This window comes from Brienomyrus brachyistius, chromosome 22, assembly GCF_023856365.1.
Source record: "Brienomyrus brachyistius isolate T26 chromosome 22, BBRACH_0.4, whole genome shotgun sequence".
NCBI lineage: Eukaryota > Metazoa > Chordata > Actinopteri > Osteoglossiformes > Mormyridae > Brienomyrus > Brienomyrus brachyistius.
Window position 1 is genome coordinate 17,451,419 of NC_064554.1, and position 21,334 is coordinate 17,472,752.

At 49.0% G+C, this 21,334-nt stretch overlaps 1 protein-coding gene across 1 annotated transcript in view; it reads left to right on the top strand.

Moving 5' to 3' along the window:
• The window catches only part of col5a3a (collagen, type V, alpha 3a), a 49,084-nt gene extending 28,103 nt beyond the window's left edge, over positions 1-20,981 (top strand). The window contains 31 exon segments of the mRNA XM_048991519.1: positions 1,526-1,579; positions 2,806-2,913; positions 3,390-3,479; positions 4,489-4,542; positions 4,685-4,792; positions 5,170-5,277; positions 5,474-5,527; positions 5,833-5,886; positions 5,998-6,105; positions 6,231-6,284; positions 7,461-7,514; positions 7,712-7,765; positions 8,095-8,148; positions 8,228-8,335; positions 9,150-9,203; positions 11,777-11,830; positions 12,017-12,070; positions 13,195-13,248; positions 13,337-13,444; positions 13,926-13,979; positions 14,329-14,382; positions 14,466-14,573; positions 14,711-14,764; positions 17,105-17,140; positions 17,595-17,648; positions 17,738-17,999; positions 18,845-18,957; positions 19,060-19,128; positions 20,355-20,588; positions 20,716-20,799; positions 20,801-20,981. Coding sequence (XP_048847476.1) covers positions 1,526-1,579; positions 2,806-2,913; positions 3,390-3,479; positions 4,489-4,542; positions 4,685-4,792; positions 5,170-5,277; positions 5,474-5,527; positions 5,833-5,886; positions 5,998-6,105; positions 6,231-6,284; positions 7,461-7,514; positions 7,712-7,765; positions 8,095-8,148; positions 8,228-8,335; positions 9,150-9,203; positions 11,777-11,830; positions 12,017-12,070; positions 13,195-13,248; positions 13,337-13,444; positions 13,926-13,979; positions 14,329-14,382; positions 14,466-14,573; positions 14,711-14,764; positions 17,105-17,140; positions 17,595-17,648; positions 17,738-17,999; positions 18,845-18,957; positions 19,060-19,128; positions 20,355-20,588; positions 20,716-20,799; positions 20,801-20,863 — 2,571 coding nt within the window. The 3' untranslated portion in view covers positions 20,864-20,981.
• Positions 20,982-21,334: the final 353 nt, after the last annotated feature.

Sequence of the window (21,334 nt, forward strand, 5' to 3'; positions counted from 1 at the left end):
TGACATGATTCATGTTTCCCGTACACAAGGGGTTTGTGATGAGCATGATGGAAGGTGGGAACATAATGTGATCTTAATTATAAGCAGAATGTGATTCTCTTTGGACCTTAGAGCAGTGTTTCCCAAAGCAGTCCTCCAGGGACCCACAGACGGTCCATGTTTTTTCTCCCTCTGAGCTCCCTACCAGACAGTCCAATGTTTTTGCTCCCTTGCTGGGAGGGAGCAAAAACATGGACCGTCTGTGGGTCCCTGAGGACCGGATTGGGAAACATTTGTCTTAAGATAATCAATCAATCCATCCATCCATCCATCCATCCATCCATCCGTCTTCTAACCATTTATCCTGATCAGGGTCACAGAATAGGCTATACCTGGTTCTCTAAAATGAATCTGCATTCCTGGCTTGTTTTATGACCACCAGAGCTATTAGACCCAATCACTGCCCTGCTTGCCCATATTATTGCGGTTCCCCTCACTGCGAGATCAAGGTGTCCGTTGACTTCCGCATAACGTAAACCCCTCTAGATGCAGGGTGAAGGGACGGTGTTGGTTCCTCAGGCTGTATTTCCGCTTCCATTGCTAAGCGGGGAGGGTTTCGGCCTGGAATAGCAGCAGCTTCCAGATGGCTACACCACTGAACCTCTGGCTTCATAAAGCATATAGTTTTTGTCAAGACTGGGTCGCAGAGGAGCCGATTCAGTCCTGTGGTTATTTCCGAGGTCATACATTTGTGTCGTCGTTAAGTGTCACTCTATCCCTGCCGGTGAGCCGTTGCTCCTCTGTTCCAGTGCGGCTTGTGTGTGTTTGGTTTTCCTGTCTTAATTGTTCCCCTTGACACACTGAATAATTATAGTTTATGTGACTGTTGGACGGGCAATTTGGGCACCAGATCTTTGGTCTCCTTGGAGCTCTGGTAGCTGCCATATGTTGCCTTGAAATCTCACAAATGGCCGTGCCGCTGTCGTACCCTGTGATGGCTGACACCCACACCGCTCGCTGGCTTTCCACCCAGTGACTCACCTCTATGGCCCCCATGGTTATTTTGTAATTTCATTACTTTTTTATGTGCTGCTTCTGTTATGCTGTACACCCCCTGCATGAACTGTCTACAGCAGTGTCTCCCAACCCAGTTCTCAGGGACCTGCACACAGGTCACATTTTTGCTCCTACTGGGAGCTGAAAGGGAGCAAAAACATGGACAGTCTGTGGGACCCTGTGGACCGGGTTTGGAAACACTTGTCTACAGTATGTTGAATGCATTTTTTATTTTAGTCAAATATTCATACGGTCTTTTTTCCCATTTGGTCTAACAAGCTGGCATATTTAATATGTAACATTTATATACTTTTTTTTTTGCCTTATTCTGAGCGTAATATAAACTTAAAACACAAATTTTCAACAGATGCAGTAACATTAGTAAAATTACTTGTCAAGAAGCAATAAGCTTTTATGCAGTTGTCCTTGGCCCAGGTGAGCTATTTGACCAACAATCACATCCTAATGGCCTTTTTTCCCATTTTTTTAGGGTTTCCAAGGGAAGACAGGTCCACCTGGACCCCCAGGTGTCATAGGACCTCAGGTACTTCCTGTGTCTGTAGCCCACTTCCTGTCACAGAGTCAGTTGTGGCTATTGTGTTATATCTAGAGACGCACAATCTGATATTTGGATCGGTATCGGCGCCAATCCAGGCCTATTTGACGGATCGGATATCGTCCGTATGTGACCAATCCACATCTGTCACTTACTTATTTAGGTTTTGGCAGCCTCTAAGAAGATTGCTCCGATTTGTACAATCAATCGCACGCCAGCTCTTTCCAATTTTAGATGTGTTTCTCGCTGCGTTCAAGCTGAGTCATAACACTGACTACTCAGTGGGAGTGACGTCCACCTGCTGTGATGTCGTGTGAATACCCTATGCAGTACCAGGAGCATAAGAAAATCAGATAATAGGGTGACTGTCTGGGGGGGGGGTATTTTATGCTCGCTTTTAACAGCATCTAGTAGCACAGTGATCTGCAATCTTTGTAAAAACAAAGTTTTGAGAGGTGGGAACAGCGTTTAGTGGAACATCCCACTAAACAAAGTGCACTCGTTTGTTCGAGACGACGAGAGTAATATGAAAACAGCAATGGATGATCTGGGAGTCGCTGGGTTGGGCTGCTTTGCGCACTCGCTACAGCTTGTGATACACGAGGGGCTGCTATCGCACCGAAGTGTAAGTGATGCTGCTGCCGGCGGGAGAAAAATCGTGGGGCATGTGAAGCATTCGGCACTCGCGTATCCTCGCCTGGAAGATACTCAGACTGAACTGCAAATGCCTCAGAAACGCTTAACAGAATGCGATGCATGCTTCTAGTAGCCTAATTAAAGAATTAATTTTTTATCTGCACGTGAAGTTGAAAAATATATAATTTATTTATTATATTAAATTATATTAAATTATTAAAGCAAACACAGCTCTTGTATCGGAAGGTTGGAAGGTCCTCTAGCTTACAGTGAAATCTGGGGGTTGGTGGCAGGATTGGCACTCCAGCCACTGGAAAAGACTCATACCGGTCCATTCGGACTAATGTGGTGCTGAGGTAACGCCCACTGCATGGCTGTACTCAGGTTCTCATCCCTGAGGTGGTTCGTCGCGTGGTGGGTGCAGCAATGCGCTGTAATCAGCACGTGCCCTTTACGTTGTATCGGAATACGTATCGTATCGGAAACTGTATATCAGAATCGGACCGGAACTGAAAATATGTGGATCGGCCCATCCCAAGTAACATCAGTGTTGAATGGTATTTTTTTGTGTGTTCTAGGGTAAATTGGGAGAGACTGGACCGGCTGGTGAAAGAGGCCACCCGGGCGCACCTGGGCCACCTGGAGAACATGGCTTGTATGGGGCAACTGGCAAGGAAGGCGCAAAGGTGGGCCAAGGGTGCCGGATGGAAGACAGTGGTGCCGGGTTCGCATCCACTATAAGCCGCATACCTGAGCTGGCTGAATTGTCTCAATGAGTCACCTGAAGCAGCGACCAGTCATCTGTGGAGGTCACTTTGTGCTGAGTGTTTATAGATTTGGGCCTGTAGCTTGTTAAAAAGCATAAAATACAAGTTGAAGGCCTGGGTTTTGATGCATAGCTTGTGCATTATTGTGCGAAACCCCTTTAAGGAAAGAACCCCCCCCCAGTGCACACTTAGGGGTCCCATCCTTATCCGATAACAGATACTAATAACGCACGCTGCAATCCCACCATGCGTCTTCCCATGCAGCATATCTTAACAGCAACAGATTGCCTTCCATATGTCAGTGGTTTGCAGTAAGCTAATGGGTGACATGTCGGTAATAAACACAGTGATGTGTCTTTCTTCAGCGTTCCGCTCTCTGTCTGTCTGGTTTCCAGGGTGATCCGGGCCCCCTTGGGATTCCTGGCAAGAGTGGCCCCCCAGGATTGTGGGGATTTAGGGGGGCCAGAGGCACGCCTGGCACTACGGTAACACGGTTTTCCATTATTCACATTTTTTTTTTTTCTTGCTGTCAGTTTTTGACAAGTTGACGAGCGGCTGGTTTTATATCTGTATGTAGCTTTTGCCTCCACTTTTCACTCCGGTGCTTCGGTCTGATATGGGATTCTACTGTGACATTCACATTTCTGCTCTGAAGCTTGGTGTTTCATGTGGAAACTGACGCCGAGATATTCAGGGCTCCTCTCTGATGCTCCGTATCCCACACTAGAGTTTACAGTCGCGCCTCAGTGTTCGGGATACCCTCCCAAAGCTGAAGCTTAGCATCCTCCTCTGATGTTTGGAGTTCTTCAGCATTCCTGCACTCCAGGCTCCGCTCACAGTCGCAGTGACTGAGCATTTCGCGTCCGGGCTCAGCTTTTTATTAGCTGATGTGACGAGCTGTGAAGGGGATTCTGCTTATTAACCTGTGAAAACTAGAAAGCTTCTCGAGGGAAAATTTTACTGCTAACAGCCCTGTGTGTCTCCTGAGAAATAAAAAAAAATATATATAAGCCATCAATATTTAAACTCAAAGTATTTCTGTCTGAATTGCTGCCGGCGAAATGTACAGGGTTAAAAGAGATTTAAAAAAGAATGATCAGGGAATCGCATGAGAAATCATAGATACTTAGACCAAAGTATACGATTAATGGGCTTTCAGGAGAAGAAGCAGTTAAGATCTTATGGTAATTTCATTTCAAGATGTCCTGATATAATTGGATAGCTAATAAAGTGAAACTTTTCCCAAGAACCACTGAGATCCATACCTTAGATGCTGTGGAGCTATATGTGAGACTGCTCACCAGAGATCTTTTGGGGAATCGAAGAATTGAAGTAGTGACTCTCATCTTCAGGGAGTGACTCTCATCTTCAGGGAGTGACTCTCATCTTCAGGGACTGAGAAACAAATCTTGTCTTACATTTTTCTGCCTCTGACCTGAACGTCAGGGTGGGCCAGTGTAAGATGTTCCCTGATTATCCCTTCTTTCTCTACAGGGGACATCTGGGCTGAAAGGAGGAGAAGGTCCTGCAGGACTTCCAGGAGTCATTGTAAGTGTCTCTGAGTCACCATCCCGCCACGCTCAGTATTGTTTTATGATAGTTCTCCACTTATTGTACGAGTGGCTTTAAAAAAAAAAAATAACAGCTACTTTCTGTGTACATGGTCACATACCATTTTTATAATATGTAGGGATCACCTGGAGAGGGGGGACCTGCAGGACCAGTTGGGGCGATTGGTCATCCCGGTCGACCGGGCAACGTGGGCCCCCCTGGGCCAATGGGAGAGAAGGGGGAGCCGGTAAGTTTCGGAGAGCAGTCAGTCACTGTCAGCGAGAATTGTCTGAAAGCACCTGTCACGGGAACATTACCGCTGGTGGCTAAATCCCGCGGAGACTGATTTGTCTGTCACCCTTTGTGCCTATTTGTCATCGAGCTCGCAGGAAAACTCGCGGCTGCATTCATTAGGCAGGATTCATGCGTCTCGTCTCCCGGACTGTGAATGGAGGACAGCGAACTCCCTCCCTGTGCAGCACAGATCACTCTCAGCTCACTGGCTGTGTGTCTGTGTCTCATTTCACCTGGCTGGCTCGCATCCTGTGCGATGACTTGCCTCGACTAAAGGTATGACTCCATTAGTGTTTACTCATGCGTGTCGCCCCCCTGTCTGTCGCACAGGGAGAGAAGGGTCCGGTCGGGCCAGCTGGACGTGATGGGAACGAGGGCCCCATGGGATTGCTGGGGCCAGCTGGCTCGCTTGGGCCCCCTGGAGAGGATGGGGATAAGGTGTGTCTGGGAATAGGGCTGGGCTCTCTCGGGGGAGTGCAATCATAGCTTTTATCCTGTTTTTTTGCGGTGTTTTGGTTTATATCTCACTGTTACCTAGTGTGGCATATAATGCTGTATGCAAATGTTTAGTGTCATTGAGGTTGTCTTTCTGTGTGTGTGTGTGTGTGTGTGTGACGTGCTATGTGCTGGATAGGGAGAGCCTGGAGGTCCAGGACAGAAGGGCAGTAAAGGGGATAAAGGTGAACCGGTGAGTTCTTAACCCACTGACGCCATTTTTTACATGCTATCTTTCGCTATCTCCATAAATGACAATGCAGCCGCCATCCCCCTTTATTCGGGAGTTTAGCGTTGCGTTCCGCTCTCCCCGAATGCCTCTCCAGTGCGGTGTTTTTTTCCCGCTGGGTCCACCGAATGGCTCTGATGCTAATTTAAATGGAACGCAAATGGCAATCATGCTCTTGGGGGCCGGATCTGTGACTCTGAGTATTTTTTTTTGTTCATATGCTTTTCTTTTTCTAACCGCCCCCCCTCCACACTCCATTTTGTTTCCAGGGACCCCCAGGACCTCTGGGGATTCAAGGACCCATCGGTCAGCCAGGACCACCAGTACGTCTGACTAGATAACAATGGAACCTGCATTGGTTCTTGTGTGTGTGTGTGTGTGTGTGTGTGTGTGTGTGTGTGTGTGTGTGAAACTATTTCCTGTCTGGATCTCAGGGCCTGGATGGAGAGCCAGGTCCCCGTGGTCAGCTGGGTCTGTACGGTCAGAAAGGGGACGAGGGGCTCCAGGGATTTAAAGGTGGCATGGGCTCCATTGGGCCACAGGTGAGAGAAGACTCACCTTACTTTGTGGCTATTTGACATACCGGTTATGTATACATGCACTCATCGCTATGGTGATCCTGTACACCGGCGCGTGGCTGTGACTATCTGTATATTAACCTCTGCAGGGGATGCCAGGCACCCCGGGAGAGAAGGGAGAGACCAGTGACGTAGGACCCATGGTGAGTGTGTGCCGCTTTACCGTAATAAACGTAATAAACTCTCCAGAGCATCGATATTTTTCAGAGTTTCCTTGTTTCCTCTAGCCCATGACAGACTGATGCCCATGATATTCTGTGAGGGCCCTGTTACTGTGAATATGGGCCGCCTTACTGTGAACAGGGTCCCATTATTGTAATATAGGCCCCGACCCCTTATTGTGAGTGAAGGCCCTATTAGTATAAATATGGGCCCCCCATATTGTGAGCAAGGGCCATGTTATTGTAAATGTGGGCCCCATAACTGCGAATATGGGCTCCCTCACTGAGAGCGAAGGCATTTCAGGGGACGTTCTAAGGTAACACAAGAGTAGCATAATTCATATGATGGGCCCAGTCGTATCATTGGCCAATGGTATATTTTGAATCTGAGAGTTACAGGGGAAGGAGCACTCCAAGGACCAATCACCTGGGGCCAGCACCCCTTTGGTCCCACCCCTGTATATGTGCCTGCCGTTACTGTAAATAGTGGCTCTCTTACTGTGGGGAGGATCCCATTGAATGACGATCCAATTTAAGGGAACAACTGGGGCTGCCCTGTTGAGACTGCAGCCTTGACAGGAGGCAGGGGTCCGACCTTGTTAATCAGAGTGTGTCCAGATTACTGTCAGCTTCTGCTTTATAATGAGCTTCCCCCCCCCCATCTGACAGTAATTTCAAAGCTTTGCCAAGTATGAAGGAATGTACTCAGATTTTTATTGGTCTGCGTTGCCTGGCATTCTCTTTCCCACACTTGGGAATGTTTGGGAATCTCTCTCTCTCTTTTTTTCGCCTCTGGAGCTCTTCCGGTGCTAACTGGACATAGTGATAGCCAAGTGCGGAATGACTGACAGACTTGCTCGTCTGTACGCGTGAAAGCAGATAGCAGGAGTGAACGAAAACACCAGAGAATGTGTAGGAATGCGTGGGCAATTGGCTGGCGCCAGGATCTCATTGACTGGTACTTTATGCAGATTCAGCATGTGTTTGTGCAGATGCTGGAGTTTATGTGACTGTCTTTGAATGACGAAGTAGCTGGTCATATGATCTAGTCTAAATGTGTGGCTGGGAGTAGAGCAGCTTTGGTTCATCGGAATTCTTCGTTCGGCACTGGCTGTTTAATCTCTGCAGTCACTCGCCAATTAGCATGTCTCTTTTCAGGGTCCCTCGGGTCTGCCAGGACCAATGGGTCCCCTGGGGCCCATTGGAGGAGTGGTACGTAAATCTATTTCGTTATTGGGGTGTCTAACAGTCTCTGGGGGAACAGAACATGGGTGCAGAATCACACAGGCACAAAGAAACACCTGGTCGTTCATGAACACAGCACGGGTGGACACAACTTGCATACATGGATGCATTATTCCTACTGACTTGTTTGTCCGCTCCCAACTACTTTCCTTTGGCTTTTCCAGGGTGTCCAAGGATTGCCAGGTGGGGTGGGCCTGCCCGGTGCTGTTGGGGAGAAGGTACGTCTATGCATCTTGAGTCAGCTGATGGGACGGAAACCCAGCTACCTAGAGATTCCTACAATTTGACTTCCATCATCTATCATGCCATGCTATGGGATTTCTTTCTCAGTTGTGCCCACATCTGCATATCTAATGGTCTAGCAATGGATATAGTTGGCTACAGGGAAGGCCTATCTATGGGTAAAGCTCCCATGTCTTGAGGGTCAAAGACAAAGATTATTCAAAGACTGTATAGGTGATGATGATGATGATGATGATATAGCTCACCATTCACAAGAAGATGTAAAAGATGAGCCTGTAACACATGTCTGGTTCCCTCATCTCAGGGTGAGGATGGAGAAGCAGGGAACCCAGGGCGAGCCGGAGAACCTGGTCTTCCGGCAAGTTGGGCTCCTTTACCTTCTTTGTCTCTGACTGTGCTTCGGCCCGCGTTGACCTGCTGATGCCTGCATTTATCAGGGTGAGAAAGGGGAGCTTGGAGAGAAGGGGGACACGGGTTCCCCTGGAGCTGCAGGCCCCCCTGGCGTGAAAGGCCCTCCCGGGGAGGATGGCCCCAAAGGGAATCCGGTAAGATTAGTCAACGTCAACGACTATGATGCCTCTTTCCTTGACTGTCGCTTCCAGCTATGGCCCCTCTCAGTTTTTTAATCCCCTATCTCATTGTGTATCCACCCCCTTAACCAGCCCCCTTCTACCTCCTCTTATTACCCTGCCTTTTCTGCCTCATTTTCTTCCTTTTCCCCTGTTCCTTTCCTGAGGATTCGGTACGCTGTGTTCGATTTTGGCTGACTCCGCTCTTGTAGCCCAGTAAGTGGATTTGACCGTCCCCTTCGGCCATTACCCGAGAGTGCAATTCCTTGTCAGGTACCCCCTGCATACGCTCTTGGCCTGCACGTGCCTGGGGGGTGCCGAGTATTGATTGAGTCGCTCAGTCTGTTAGCCGATCGATCGCGCCTCTGTTACTACTGTCAGCACTGGTACATGTGACGTAGTGGGAACCAGTCACTTATTGGGCTCGTCTGTCAGTCAGCCACCTGTGTCTGGTGTTGTTTAATCACCGTTGGTAGGCATTTGTGTTAAGTGGAAGGGAAAAATTGCCAGTCAAAATGAATAAGGTTTTGGAGACTGATTTTGCTGCTTTTCAGCTCATCCCCGTCAGCCTTGGCTGTGAGAAAACAGGTCGGGATTTCCACGAATCCTTCTTAGTTTCAGTTTTGGTGGTACGCTGTGTTCTGAAACTCACCCAATTTGAGTGAAAGCACACCAGGGGATTGTGGCGATAGATCTGTTTCTAGCTATGCTTTGGTTTTTTTTTTTTCTACCTGCTATGCTGCAGTTAATGGTTGGTGATTTTGTCTTTTAAATGTCTGTTTCTCTGCAGGGCCCCATTGGATTCCCAGGAGACCCAGGACCCCCTGGAGAGCCAGGTGTCAATGTGAGTTACGTTGTGGACCAGCGTGTGTGCATGCATGTGTCTGTGTGTCTGGAGTATGTTTGTGTCTGTAATTCTGCTGTCGTCAGTTAGCAGTGCGCTACTAGGTTAAAGTCTCTCATTACCACTGCTTTGCTAGTGGTGCTAACTTTAGGTGGCATATACTGCTAATAGCTCTTTTCTCAAGAAGCTTCAGTGCCTCTAAGGCTACCGGTATAAGGCCCTTAGAACCCAGAGAGATAAGCCGCTGATGTAACACACAGCAAACAGGGAGAGCTGTACCTAAGATGGAATCAACATTGGCAGACCTATCCAGCACCTCTGCTTAACTCGCAATTTCTTGATTTGTGTTTTGCATGTTCTAGATGTTTGCTTGGTTAATTTTCCCATGTTTGGTTATGTTTTATTTATTTTATGGTTTCATTCGAATTTTCCATTTCCTCCAACGTGTTTTGCAAATCGGAGGAACTCTTCAGGCTAAGATTGAACCCAGGTCCCAAACTAAGCAGTTTCTCTTTGGAACTGGTTGTTAGTCACTATAGGAAAAAGTGTGTGTGTGTGTGTGTGTGTGTGTGTGGGGGAGGGGGGAGGGTGGTGAGTTAAGAGAGAATGAGAGAGAGAGAGGAAAAAAAGGGAGTGGAGAAATTACAAGCCCCACCTGCCTATAGGGAACGTGAGATTGTTTCCGAGCAAGAAGTGCAAACTCTCCTTGGTGGGGAGCCAAAATGAGAAATGGATGGTCAGCTGAATCCGGGGCTTTGCCATCTCACCGCCTTCAGGAGATCTCAAAAAACAAAGGAGAAAGGTGGAGAGATAGCTGCCCTTATCGAGTGGTGCAAAATCCCGAGCAGGTGACTGTGAGAGCACGAATCTGCTGCTCAGGCAATCGACCTCAGGGCCGCACCGCTCGCATTCTGAGTCCGCACATGCGGTTGCTGTTGTTTACATTCCGCCACTGGCGTGTGAGGTTTGTCGCATGTTTTTAAGAGCAGCGTCCTGCTGCGTTCGTTTGGGATCTCTTGTGGCTTCAGTCATGTTTCTCTCTGCAAATTCCCTGAGCAGAATTTACACAGGATGTGAAGTGCGGGATAATGAGAGACAGGACCAGCTGGCGTGTGGTTTGGTTCTCGTATCCGGTGCAACCTCAAGCTCATACAGTAGATCTAATCAGCCACTTACTCCAGTAGAAACCCCCAGCTTTGACTCTGCAGTTCAGCTTGGGCCATGTTCCATTTGCACAGTCTCTGGGGTGAAGGGACTTTCTTAAGAGTCCAACTGTGAAATCACTCTGCTGACCCTGGGGATCGAACCAACAACTATCTGGTCATAGACGCAGTGTCCTAACCCACTGAGCCACACACCGTCCCCGTTTTATGAACTGGATGGTGATGACATCATCAGCGCCTCTCACTGCATCTCTACATTGACACGTTGTGGGAGAATAATCATTCCTTGATGATCCCCCAGATGACAAGCCCTGGATCACAAAGGCTGTCTGGAGACACCTCCGAATGAAAAGAGCAAAGCTGAGGGCCGCCTTCTAAGAGTCTTTGTATTCATATTCAACTATTTGATGGACGGGGCATATGCTTAGTGCAGTAAACAGCAATAATTAGAATATAAACATGAAAGATATTTAAACATGACATCTTGAGACATACCCTGCAATGGGTCGGTGCCCCCGTCCTGGGACATTGCCTGACTTGCACCCGTGGTGTTGGGGAGCGGCTCTGGGCTCCTGCAGCCCTACATAGGATGAGTGGGTATCGAAGATGGATGGATGGATGAATATTGAGACATATGCAGACATGTGGGAGATAAACACATACACACATACATATAAATTCAGGATGGGGTTGGGGGGGAGGTCAGGGTCATACAGAAGGATCAGAAGAGGAAGATCAGGAGGTGGAAATGAGAGAGAACAGACAGAGGACTGAACACGGACTGGAGAATAACTTCACTCTCTTATTTATTAATTTATCATCTTTTTATTTGTTTGGAGGGGGGGGGGGGCATTATGCTGGGAGTTATTTCAGGACAACAGAAATTTCCCCCCAGGCTGATCGGAGCTTTATCTCAGAGCTTTATCTTTTCTTTGCTCAGACTAGTGAAAAATGCAGGCGATCAGCAACTGCAGGCGATCAGCAACTGCAGGCGATCAGCAATTGCAGGCGATCAGCAACTGGATAGTAGCTAGAGGAAGGCAGAATGTGCTGGTGAAGCTCTGCTTTCTCTGCTTTTCACGCAGCACAAAGATATACGCAGAGAAACTCCTGCTTTTTCTTTGGGGGGGGGGGGGGGAGAGAAATCTTTCAAAATCCCACATATATTAAAAACCAGGTGCAGAAACCTTTTCCTGATACCGAGTGAGATCACTTTTCTTCTCCTGACCTGCATGAATTACATCATACTATATCACTGTCTAAAATCTGAGTTATTCCTTGCGCGATTCGATTAACCCTTTTTTTAATCTCATTTCTGCTGTGGTACCTTATAAGACATCACAGCTCGCGATTAAAAGTCGAGATCTTACGATTCCGCCGTGTCAGCTCCGCTGTGCTCCCTCCTCACAGGGGCTTGACGGCGGACCCGGAGAGAAAGGCGACGCCGGCGAGCCTGGCAGGGCGGTAAGTTGGGTTTATGTTCCCATGGAAACCAGTCCCTCTTTTTCGCGGGCCTCGGTGACCCGCACTGAATTTCCATTCGATTTCATTGCGTTGCGGTCCACTTCCGCACTGACCAGTCTCCTTTACATCTCCGGCGGTCTATGTTTTCATGCTCGCTTGTGTTTTAAAAACAAATTTTCCTTGCAGGGTCCCCCGGGGGCTTCAGGGGAACCGGGGCCTTCAGGCCCCCCAGGGCGGAGGGTGAGTTTAGAGCTTGGGGGGGGGGGGGTGAGGGGGGAGTCTGGGCTGGGTTTGGTTCTCAGCTCATAGAGGAGTCTTTGTGACGTCTGACCCTTGTTTTAAAATTAGATGCAGTTTTAATGATTGGTTCTCTGAATGTTGCCATGGTATGTGTTATGTAAGCATCCTCACAAATATAATCATGGTTAATATAAGTACCTCTACAGCATAATCAGAGTCATGTACTTTGCCTGCTGATTGCTTAACTTGGTGGTGGCAGTTTTGACCCCCCCCCCGTGACGGGTAATCATTAGCTAAATATGGGATCCGAACAGGCCTGTTGCCAGCTCCTCTAACTGTGCTGTTTTTATTGGGTCCCTTTATTAAAATAGACACAGCGATTTTTTTATTTCCTCGTGCCAGTTTTTCGGCCAGATTTCACACAGTCCCCGGCAGCCGTCTGCAGAGTAACGGAACAGCACCCCCCGCAGGTGCCTGCGTGTGTCCGCGCGGTGCCCTGTCAAGATGAAGCCCAGAGTGCTGAAAACGTTGTTTTTTTTTTTTTATTTTCAATAAACTGCTGGCCGTTTGCTGTTAAATCGCCCCCATCCATCCGCACAGTGAGGGGGATCTAGCTGGTGCAATGCAGCTGCACGACTCTCTCTGCATTGGTGCCGCCAGTGACATGGGGTCACTGGGCTTCGCTTTACCAGAAAGGTGCACTTGGTTTATATCAAGGGCTTGGGGAACGACAGACTCCTCACCCAGGACTCATCTCTAAAAGCTGCGGCCATTTAGCTAGTACAGAAATGTGGTATTTCATTCATTAGTTATTTTTCACGAATCCCATCTTGTTCTCCATGAAACATGCAGTCATATTTTTCCTGCGAGAGACAGGCCTGGCTCAGCCAGCATCGGAGCAGTTGGGGTGAAAAGCCTCACTCAAGGGTGTAGTGGTGACATGAGGACTCTCTCAAGTTTGGGATTTGAAGCCATGACCTCCTGGCCATAGGCACAGTTCCCAAACCTGCTGAGCTATGTGCAGCTCCGTGAAATAAGGAACTGTTTGAGTGTATCATTTGGGGCCTCGTCCGCGATTTTTAGGAAACGAAACATCCTCCTCCCCTCCATCTGTCTTTCTCCAGGGTCATGTGGGAACCCCAGGACATGAGGGCAAGGAGGGGATGAAGGGGGAGAAGGTGAGAGCTGGAGATCTGAGACCATGCTTTGATATTCTCTCTGGGTTCCTCCCAAGTTCTGAGTCGAAGTTCCCTTTGCCCCCAACAGGGGGCACCAGGTCCCGAGGGACCAGTGGGGAAGATGGGGCCGACGGGACCCCAGGGACACCCTGGCAATCCGGGGCCGGAGGGGCTACGTGGAATTCCGGGACCTTCTGTGAGTCTGAAATCCCCCATACCCCAGGGAAAGTGAGCGCACATACACACACACACACACAGACACTCACACTGGGAAACCATATTTGCATTCTGCCTGACACCTTCCGCTGACCCTTTCTGTCTCTCTCTACCTCTTCCACTCCTCCGTTTCTATGTCCTTCTCAGTTATCTCTCCCCCTCTTTCCGAAAGCCTGCTCCTTCATGTCAGCCCTTGGACCTGTGACAAGGACACTCTGATGTTCCTATCTGGCTGCTCCGCGCTCAGCCTGTGTCCCGCGGCCTTTTCCCAGCCCTCGCCTGTCAGTCAGGCTGCGCCCGAAACTCCCTCCCCCCAACTACCCTGATTACGGCCGACGCGCCGATCGATGGCATGATTGATGCTGCCAGACTTGGAGAGAAATGGCGTCTTTATCTGCACCCTGAGACCGGCTTCTGCTCTCTAGGCCTGAACACTTCTTTTTCCCTCATATTTTCCTCAGGGGGAACAAGGCCTGAACGGACCCCCGGGCCAGACCGGACCTTCGGGACCAATGGTACGATTCCAACCACTCCTCCAGGGACCGAGCACCGTCGGTGTCGGATGGTCACAGGAATTCTCGGGCATGTCGTTGTGGGGACGCGGCGGTCACACGGAGGTGGGAGGGGCTTAGGAACGCACAGGAAGTGGCAGGCGGACATGTTAATATAAGCTGGTGAAGGGGGGACAGGGGAGACAGAGATACAGGGAGACGGAGACCGAGTCTTGGCCAGGCAAAAAAAGGCAGTGCTTCAAAAATGTTAATATCAACCCAAATCTGACCTCCCTGCCTGGATCCCGTCTCACTGGCATGTGACCTTCCATCAACCTGGTTCTGATCCGTGTCTCCCGCTTGTTTCCCAAAGGGTCCCCCCGGACTGCCGGGTCTGAGGGGAGACCCTGGAGCTAAAGGAGACAAGGTGAGACGCCCGCTTGTCTGGCGACCCCTAACTGTTTGGTCTGCGGTATGTTCTTGCGCTGACCCAGATCTCCGTCCCTTTAGGGTCACGGCGGCCTCTTGGGTCTCGTCGGGCCCCCAGGGGAAATGGGAGAGAAAGGAGACCGAGGACTGCCGGGACTCCAGGGGCCCCAAGGGCCCAAAGGAGACGGGGTGAGTACCACGACACACATTCACAGAGACAAACACAGATCACTGGATTATCCACGCACACACACACACACACAGACACACACAGATGTACACGAACTCTGGGGCGCAGGGTGTCCTTACTCTTGTCATTTCCTCAGGGTGTAGCGGGGCCCTCCGGCCCAAACGGCCCCCCCGGACCCCCTGGCCTGTCTGTGAGTATCCTGTCACCACGTCCTCAAACTCACACCACGCCCAAATCCACCCAAACTATCAAAACTAGAAGAAAATGTATGTATCAAGTACTGGAAAATGTTTTAGAGAATTTAGATGCAATAACAAGAGGAGGGACCACCTTTACAGTAGCTCTTTATTGTTTTTTTTTGATGTTTCAGTGTTTTTTTGTTGCGTTTGTTGGGATTTTCAACAGATTTTCTGCAATTTATTATGGGATTACTGAAGTATCTATGGCGATACTTTCTGTGAATGCCTTGTTATAATGCATTCATAAAGCATTATGAGCATGCTTATAAATATTTAGAAAGAAGCACAACACATTATAGCCATGTGTATTGTTCATCATGAAAGTCACATCTATAATGCACTGTAGATACCTTCATAATGCAGGGCAAACATCCTTAATTCTTATACCGACCGTTATAGTGCATTATGAAGTTATTTATAATGCATTGTAGATGAGAGCTTTATTTGAATTTATGAAGAATTATAATCAACCCTATAATACCTTATGACTGTCAATAGAAGATGCTATAATATTTTGTTAATACGAGTACTTATACTGACTACTATTATAATGTATTATGAAGGTATCAATAATTCATTGTAAAAGACAGCTTCAAGTAAAGTGTTACCCTATCTGTCTGTCTAATCCAATGTTTTCCAGTCCAGTCCTCAAGGACCTAGAGTCGGTCCATGTTTTTGCTCCCTTCAAGCTCCCTGCCAGACAGTCCATATTTTTGCTTCCTCCCAGCTCCCTACCCTACCAGGAACACAAATGTGAACTGCCTGTGGGTCCCCGAGGGCCGGATTGGGATACACTGGTCTAATCTTTTGTATTCTATCTGCACTGATTTTAAAATACAATTATAAGTAGTTCATCGCACTCCGGGCTGTTTGAAATGTTTCTGGGCTGTGGGAGGATATTGGCGTAGCAAGAGGAAGCCCACGCAGACACGGAGAACATGCGACTTCCGTGTGTGGACACACTGAGCGGGGGTGGGATTGGAACCCCCAGCCGGAAAAGTGTGAGCCCGCGGCGCTGCCCAGCGAGCCACCAGGCACTGTGGAAATAACTCCTTTTACAATATCGGTTAGATCTGTTCGTCTGTTGAAGACTCCCACATGTCGTGTCGATGTGAACCGGCTTTAAATGCTGTGTTGCTGTAGATAATGAAGCACAATGCGGTGCTTTCAGATGCTGGGTTGTTATACTGGGGCTCTAACTGTTTAATTTTTTTTTTCCCATTTTCTGTCGTTATTATTTCATATTTCTGTCCTGCGATGCCTGGTCCTCCCCCTTCACCCAAGGGCTGAGGGCCTCAACCCAACCTGGCCGTTCCACAGGCCGGAGGCACTTGTCTTTGTCACGTCACCGGGGATGAAGCTGCGGTTCACGGGTTTTTCCAGAACCGCGGGCAGCGCTGACGCGAGTACCGAGCTCCGGCGCTGCCCGTCTCACTCCGTCGCCCCCCGCTGATGAAATCCGTCCTTGTTTTGATGATTTTTTATTTATTCCTCGGGTGTATTGTGTAAATTATATTACATTTCTTTTTCCGACGCTGTGGCACTTTTAATACGTTCCTTAAAAACCCGGTTTATGTTATATTTGTATAGTTGAGACACTTGAATTTTTTTATGACTTTTGCGGTTGCTTTCATCTTCATATTTTTTTTTCTGAAAGCAGGGGTCAGAGAGCCCTTTAGTAGTTGGGGGCTGGGAGTCTTGCTCAAGGGCCTTATGGTGAAATGACACTGCCAGTCCTGGGATTTGAACCAATGACCTTCTGCAGCATTTTAACCTGCTGAGTCACCCCCCGCCCCCCCCAATCCCTTTGCTGTCCAGGGGATCTTTTGCATGGGCAGAAGGTCTTTCTGAACGACTTTGGCTCAGGGTTCTGGCGTTTTGTTTCAGCGGTTGTGCATGCCAGTCGAACCCGAGCCAACGAACATTTCCGGATGATTTTGCCATGCTGCAGCAGGCCTTTTGCCTGGTGCCATCGCAGACAAATTCTGGCCTCAAAACATACCGCCGGTTTTGATATTTATTGATGACCTTCGTTAAAAACAAAATCCCCACACACAGCAGTTTGTTGTTACCTGGAGGTAATTTGAAATGAATTTTATACGGCGCGGTGAATTATTGTCTAGCTCGGAATCTTTGTGCTGCTTTGTACTCGTTTGCTGCTGCCTCTCTCTGTTTCACGCTGTCTGTCATGTCAGTGCATTATTTATGATGGAATGTCCGCAGGCTCGTTTTGGAAAAAGCGTAACCGTTTTCGCATCCTCTCTCCCTCTCTGCTTGACTCCCTCGTTCAGGGCCCCGCCGGTGAGAAGGGATCTAAGGGAAACCAGGTGCGTTTGGTGGCCTCTTACACGCCGCTACTACCCACCCCCATCCCCGCCCTCGTGAAATCCCAGGGAAGCATTTAAGTGCCTCTGGTCCACGTGTGTCTGGATTGTGATTGTCGGGGACAATAGCAGCTCCTTCGGGGGTCTGTTGCAGCCGTGAGTTGACCCTAAACCGAGCCGACCGCGTTACTCAGCGGACTGTGCTAAACTAGCCAGTGCCTTTTGAACACGTGACTGGTTCAACACCAAAGCTGGGGGTGTTCTGCAGGTAAACTTGTGATACAGTGATAATTACCCATGGTTGTAGAAACAGTAAGAGAAGATTCTGGAATTGGAACTCTAGAGGAATTCCAGCATGAAGGTGGTGCCTAAATTGTGAGCTTTGAGATACAACAAGGCTGAGAAGGAGGATCTTAGGTGACGACATAACTGAATGATCTTTTTTCTATAATTTTAGGGTGCCGTTGGTCCAAAAGGAGATACAGGGCTTCCTGGTCCCTCTGGAGCTCCCGTAAGTATCTTCTCTCCTCCTTCTCTCTCTACTCGTACTCCTTCTACTTCCTCCTGTTCCAACTACCCTTCTCCTTCCGCCCCTCCCAGGGACCGCCAGCCACGATAATCGAACCGCTCCCAGTGCGACGTAGCCAGAAAACCCGGAGGAGAGACTCGCAGAGTGAGGAGATGGCGCAAGACTACCAGGGAGACCAGGCTTCATTTGAGGGGCACGGCATGGAGGAGGTCTACGCCACTCTAAACTCCATGAAGGCGGAGGTGGAGATCATGAGGAAACCTTTGGGCACGTTTGAAAGTCCTGCCCGTACCTGCAAGGAGCTGATGCTGTGCCGGTCGGACTACAAAGACGGTCTGGAGATCCGCCTGTCGATAACACTTTTACCATAGATATCAACATAGGTCACCATAGACATCGGCAGAAGTCACCATAGACATTAACATAGATCACCATAGATATTAGCAATCACCATAGGTGTCAATTGCATTTACCATAGATATCAACGCCAATTGCCATAGATAACAACATAGATTGCCATTGCTATCAATATAAGCCTTACCAGAAGTATGAAAAGTCAGCGTAGAAATTTGCAGTCGCCCTAGATATCAGCTGAAGTCACTGAGTCTATACATATCTTCTGTTCTCACTAATAAAGATGCAGATACACATAATGCTGATCTCCTGATAGGGATTATTTTGTTTTCACACTACAGTCTGCATCTTACACTCCAAACTATTAAAGCACCATTCTGAGCTCCATTCAGTCGACCGTTACATTGTTTTGGCTGAAACTGATGTCATCATCTCCTATAAATAGTGCCATATATACGACCATATAATTACTGATATGCGCACGGACATTACCATGGAGATCCATGTGGTTTTAATTGTATATTTTATGATATTACCATAAATATGACCCTATCTGGATAGCCATTATCAATTCAGGCAGACAGCCATTTGACAATATCGGGGGGGTGTTAATGAAGATTTTATCTGTCCCCCAGTAATTTCATTTTTGCATGGCGCAAATGTTATGTGATGGAAATGGTGGGGATGGGGGGAGCTGGGTTCCGGGGGGGGAATGGAGTGACTGTGATTGCCGTGGCTAATGCTCCCTTCGGCCGTGGGGTTCTGCTGTGGCGTGATGAGGCAGTTCAGTATTTCTTTGTGCCCCCCAATCTGGCTCGGTGCAGGAGAGTACTGGATTGATCCAAATCAAGGATGCCACAAAGACTCTTTTAAGGTCTTCTGCAACTTCACCGCCAACGGGGAAACCTGCCTGAACCCCGACAAAAAGTTTGAGTCGGTGAGCACCGAGCATTCCTCACGAATAACCCGTAACGTTCCGCTGGCTCCGGACCCCCCCTCAACTTCAGTCCTCTCTCCCCGCCCCCCTGCCACCGAACAGGTGAAGCTGGCAGCCTGGAACAAGGAGACACCAGGAGGCTGGTTCAGCGAATTCCGGAAAGGCAAACAGGTGGGGGGGGCGCGGCTGTGGCCGCCGCCCGCATGCGCGTCTCTTCACCCACTTCCCGTCCCTCTGTGCGTCGCTCGCGTGGACCCACGCCGATACGTGTGGGTGGCACAAACGCATGTGACTTAGGGTTCGCAGAGAGAGCGGCCACTGCGGTGTAAGAAGTTTGAGAGTAACGAGAGCGGATTTTTCTTCTCGTTGGCATAAAACAGCAAAATGAGTACAATGCTCTGGACAACCGTCTCTCTCGTCTTGTGATCTCAGGTTATTGTTATTTGTTAGCCTCTATAAAACCCCACAAATCACATATTCTGCTTCAGTCTTTTTCGGTTTCCTTTTGTGTGTGTGTGAGTGTGTGTGTGTGAGTGTGTGTGTGTGTGTGTGTGTGTGTGTGTGTGTACACACGGGTTCATGTCCACACGGTCACACATCGTCTAACAGGAGAACATAACAATCTCTCACCTATTATACTCGCTCCACACACACCCCCCCCCCCCTCCACCTGCTGCCGTGTCCCTCCCCCAGACTGGCTTTTAATCGCCCTTGCCAACGGGAGAGGCGAGTGGCCTCCTGGGCGATCCAGGAGATAATGTGTCAACGTGCAGGTTTCCCTCCTGAAAGCGAAACGGGTAAATAATTCAAGGCATGAGAAGTGGCCTTCAACACAGCAGAGCGGAACGATGGCGCAGGTGGTGTCTTCAGTTGGGAACCACCCCCCACCCTCCCAGCCCCCCCCATCCCTGATATGATTGCCCTAGTTGACCAGCAGGACAAAGCTCCGTTTCTCAGTGAAATGTGCCTCTGGGTAAATCTGCACGCCTATTTACACATCAAATATCGCCTCATCTTTTCATGCAATAAAACTCGCTGTAATGAAGCTCTAACCCCAGCGCAAAATACATGCACAGAAACACAATTTCATGTATCTTTTAGCAACCATAATTTCGCACTTAATGGGTGGCTACCATGACCAGAGGGTTTGGATATAGTATATTTCGAACCCGATGGTTTGGCTCGATATGGGGACAGATTCCACAGGGTAGGCCGTTGCGATTCAGGCCCTAACATGTGGAATGGTTATGGGTTTCTGAAGGTTAAATTGAGCTTCACGGCGGTTCTGGATATCTGGACCCTGTTGTGAGGAGTTTCTAGAAGTTCTGAAGGACAGATTACGCTTCTCACAGTGGATCATAAAGCATGGATCTGCTCTGATCTCTCCTGCACCTAGTTTCTCCTACATTGACTTGGACGGAAACCCCATCCACGTGGTCCAGCTGACCTTCCTGAAGCTCTTCAGCGCCACCGCACGGCAAAACTTCACCTACTTCTGCCAGAACTCCGTGGGATGGTTGGACGGCGCCACTGGCAGCCACCGGCAGGCACTGCGCTTCAGAGGAACGAGGGAGGAGGAGCTGGCGCAAGAGAAGACGCCCTTCATCAAGGCCCTCCGTGACGGCTGCCAGGTGAGGATGGGGGCCACGCAGTGTCACGTGAAGATGAATGATATTAAAGTCACATGAGGGACATTTACGCATTGGTGTGTGTGGGGATGTGTGGAGAGCTGCTGCAATGACGCTCGTTATTTATCAGTCCCGCGAAGGACAGGAGCAGACCATCCTGGAGATCGACTCTCCGAGATCGGAGCTGCTCCCCATTGTGGACGTGTCCGTCTACCGACTTCGGGAACAGCAAGCAGAAGTTCGGCTTCCAGGTCGGGCCCGTCTGTTTCAATGGGTAAAATCCACCTCGCGAGGTACACAAGGACATTCTCAGCTGGATAGCCACCACCCCCTCCCCCCACCCCCCCCCACGAAGCACCTATATGCATTTTCATCGTGGAGGATACGTGCTCTTATATTGACATTTGACAATGAAAGCGATGGGAGGTCCCTTAGCAAACTGGCTAACGGATAACGGCAACTTTTTATAAAGGGAAATCTTCTCAGACGTATTCCTGTTCTTACTTCACGATAATGTTATTGGAATCTTTAAACTGCTTTCCCCTCCCTACGCTGATGGTTTGGATGGCGAACCATCCAAGAAACTCCCAGGACAGATTGGTGGGCGGTCTCACAGATGGCGGCCAATCAGATTTAAGAAGCGAGGGACTCGACCTCGACCTGACCTCTAGAGCGATTGGTCCAGCGGGTCCGGGAGAATCAATGAGCACTAAATGCGTTTTTCACACAGTGAATTGGACCCTGAACGC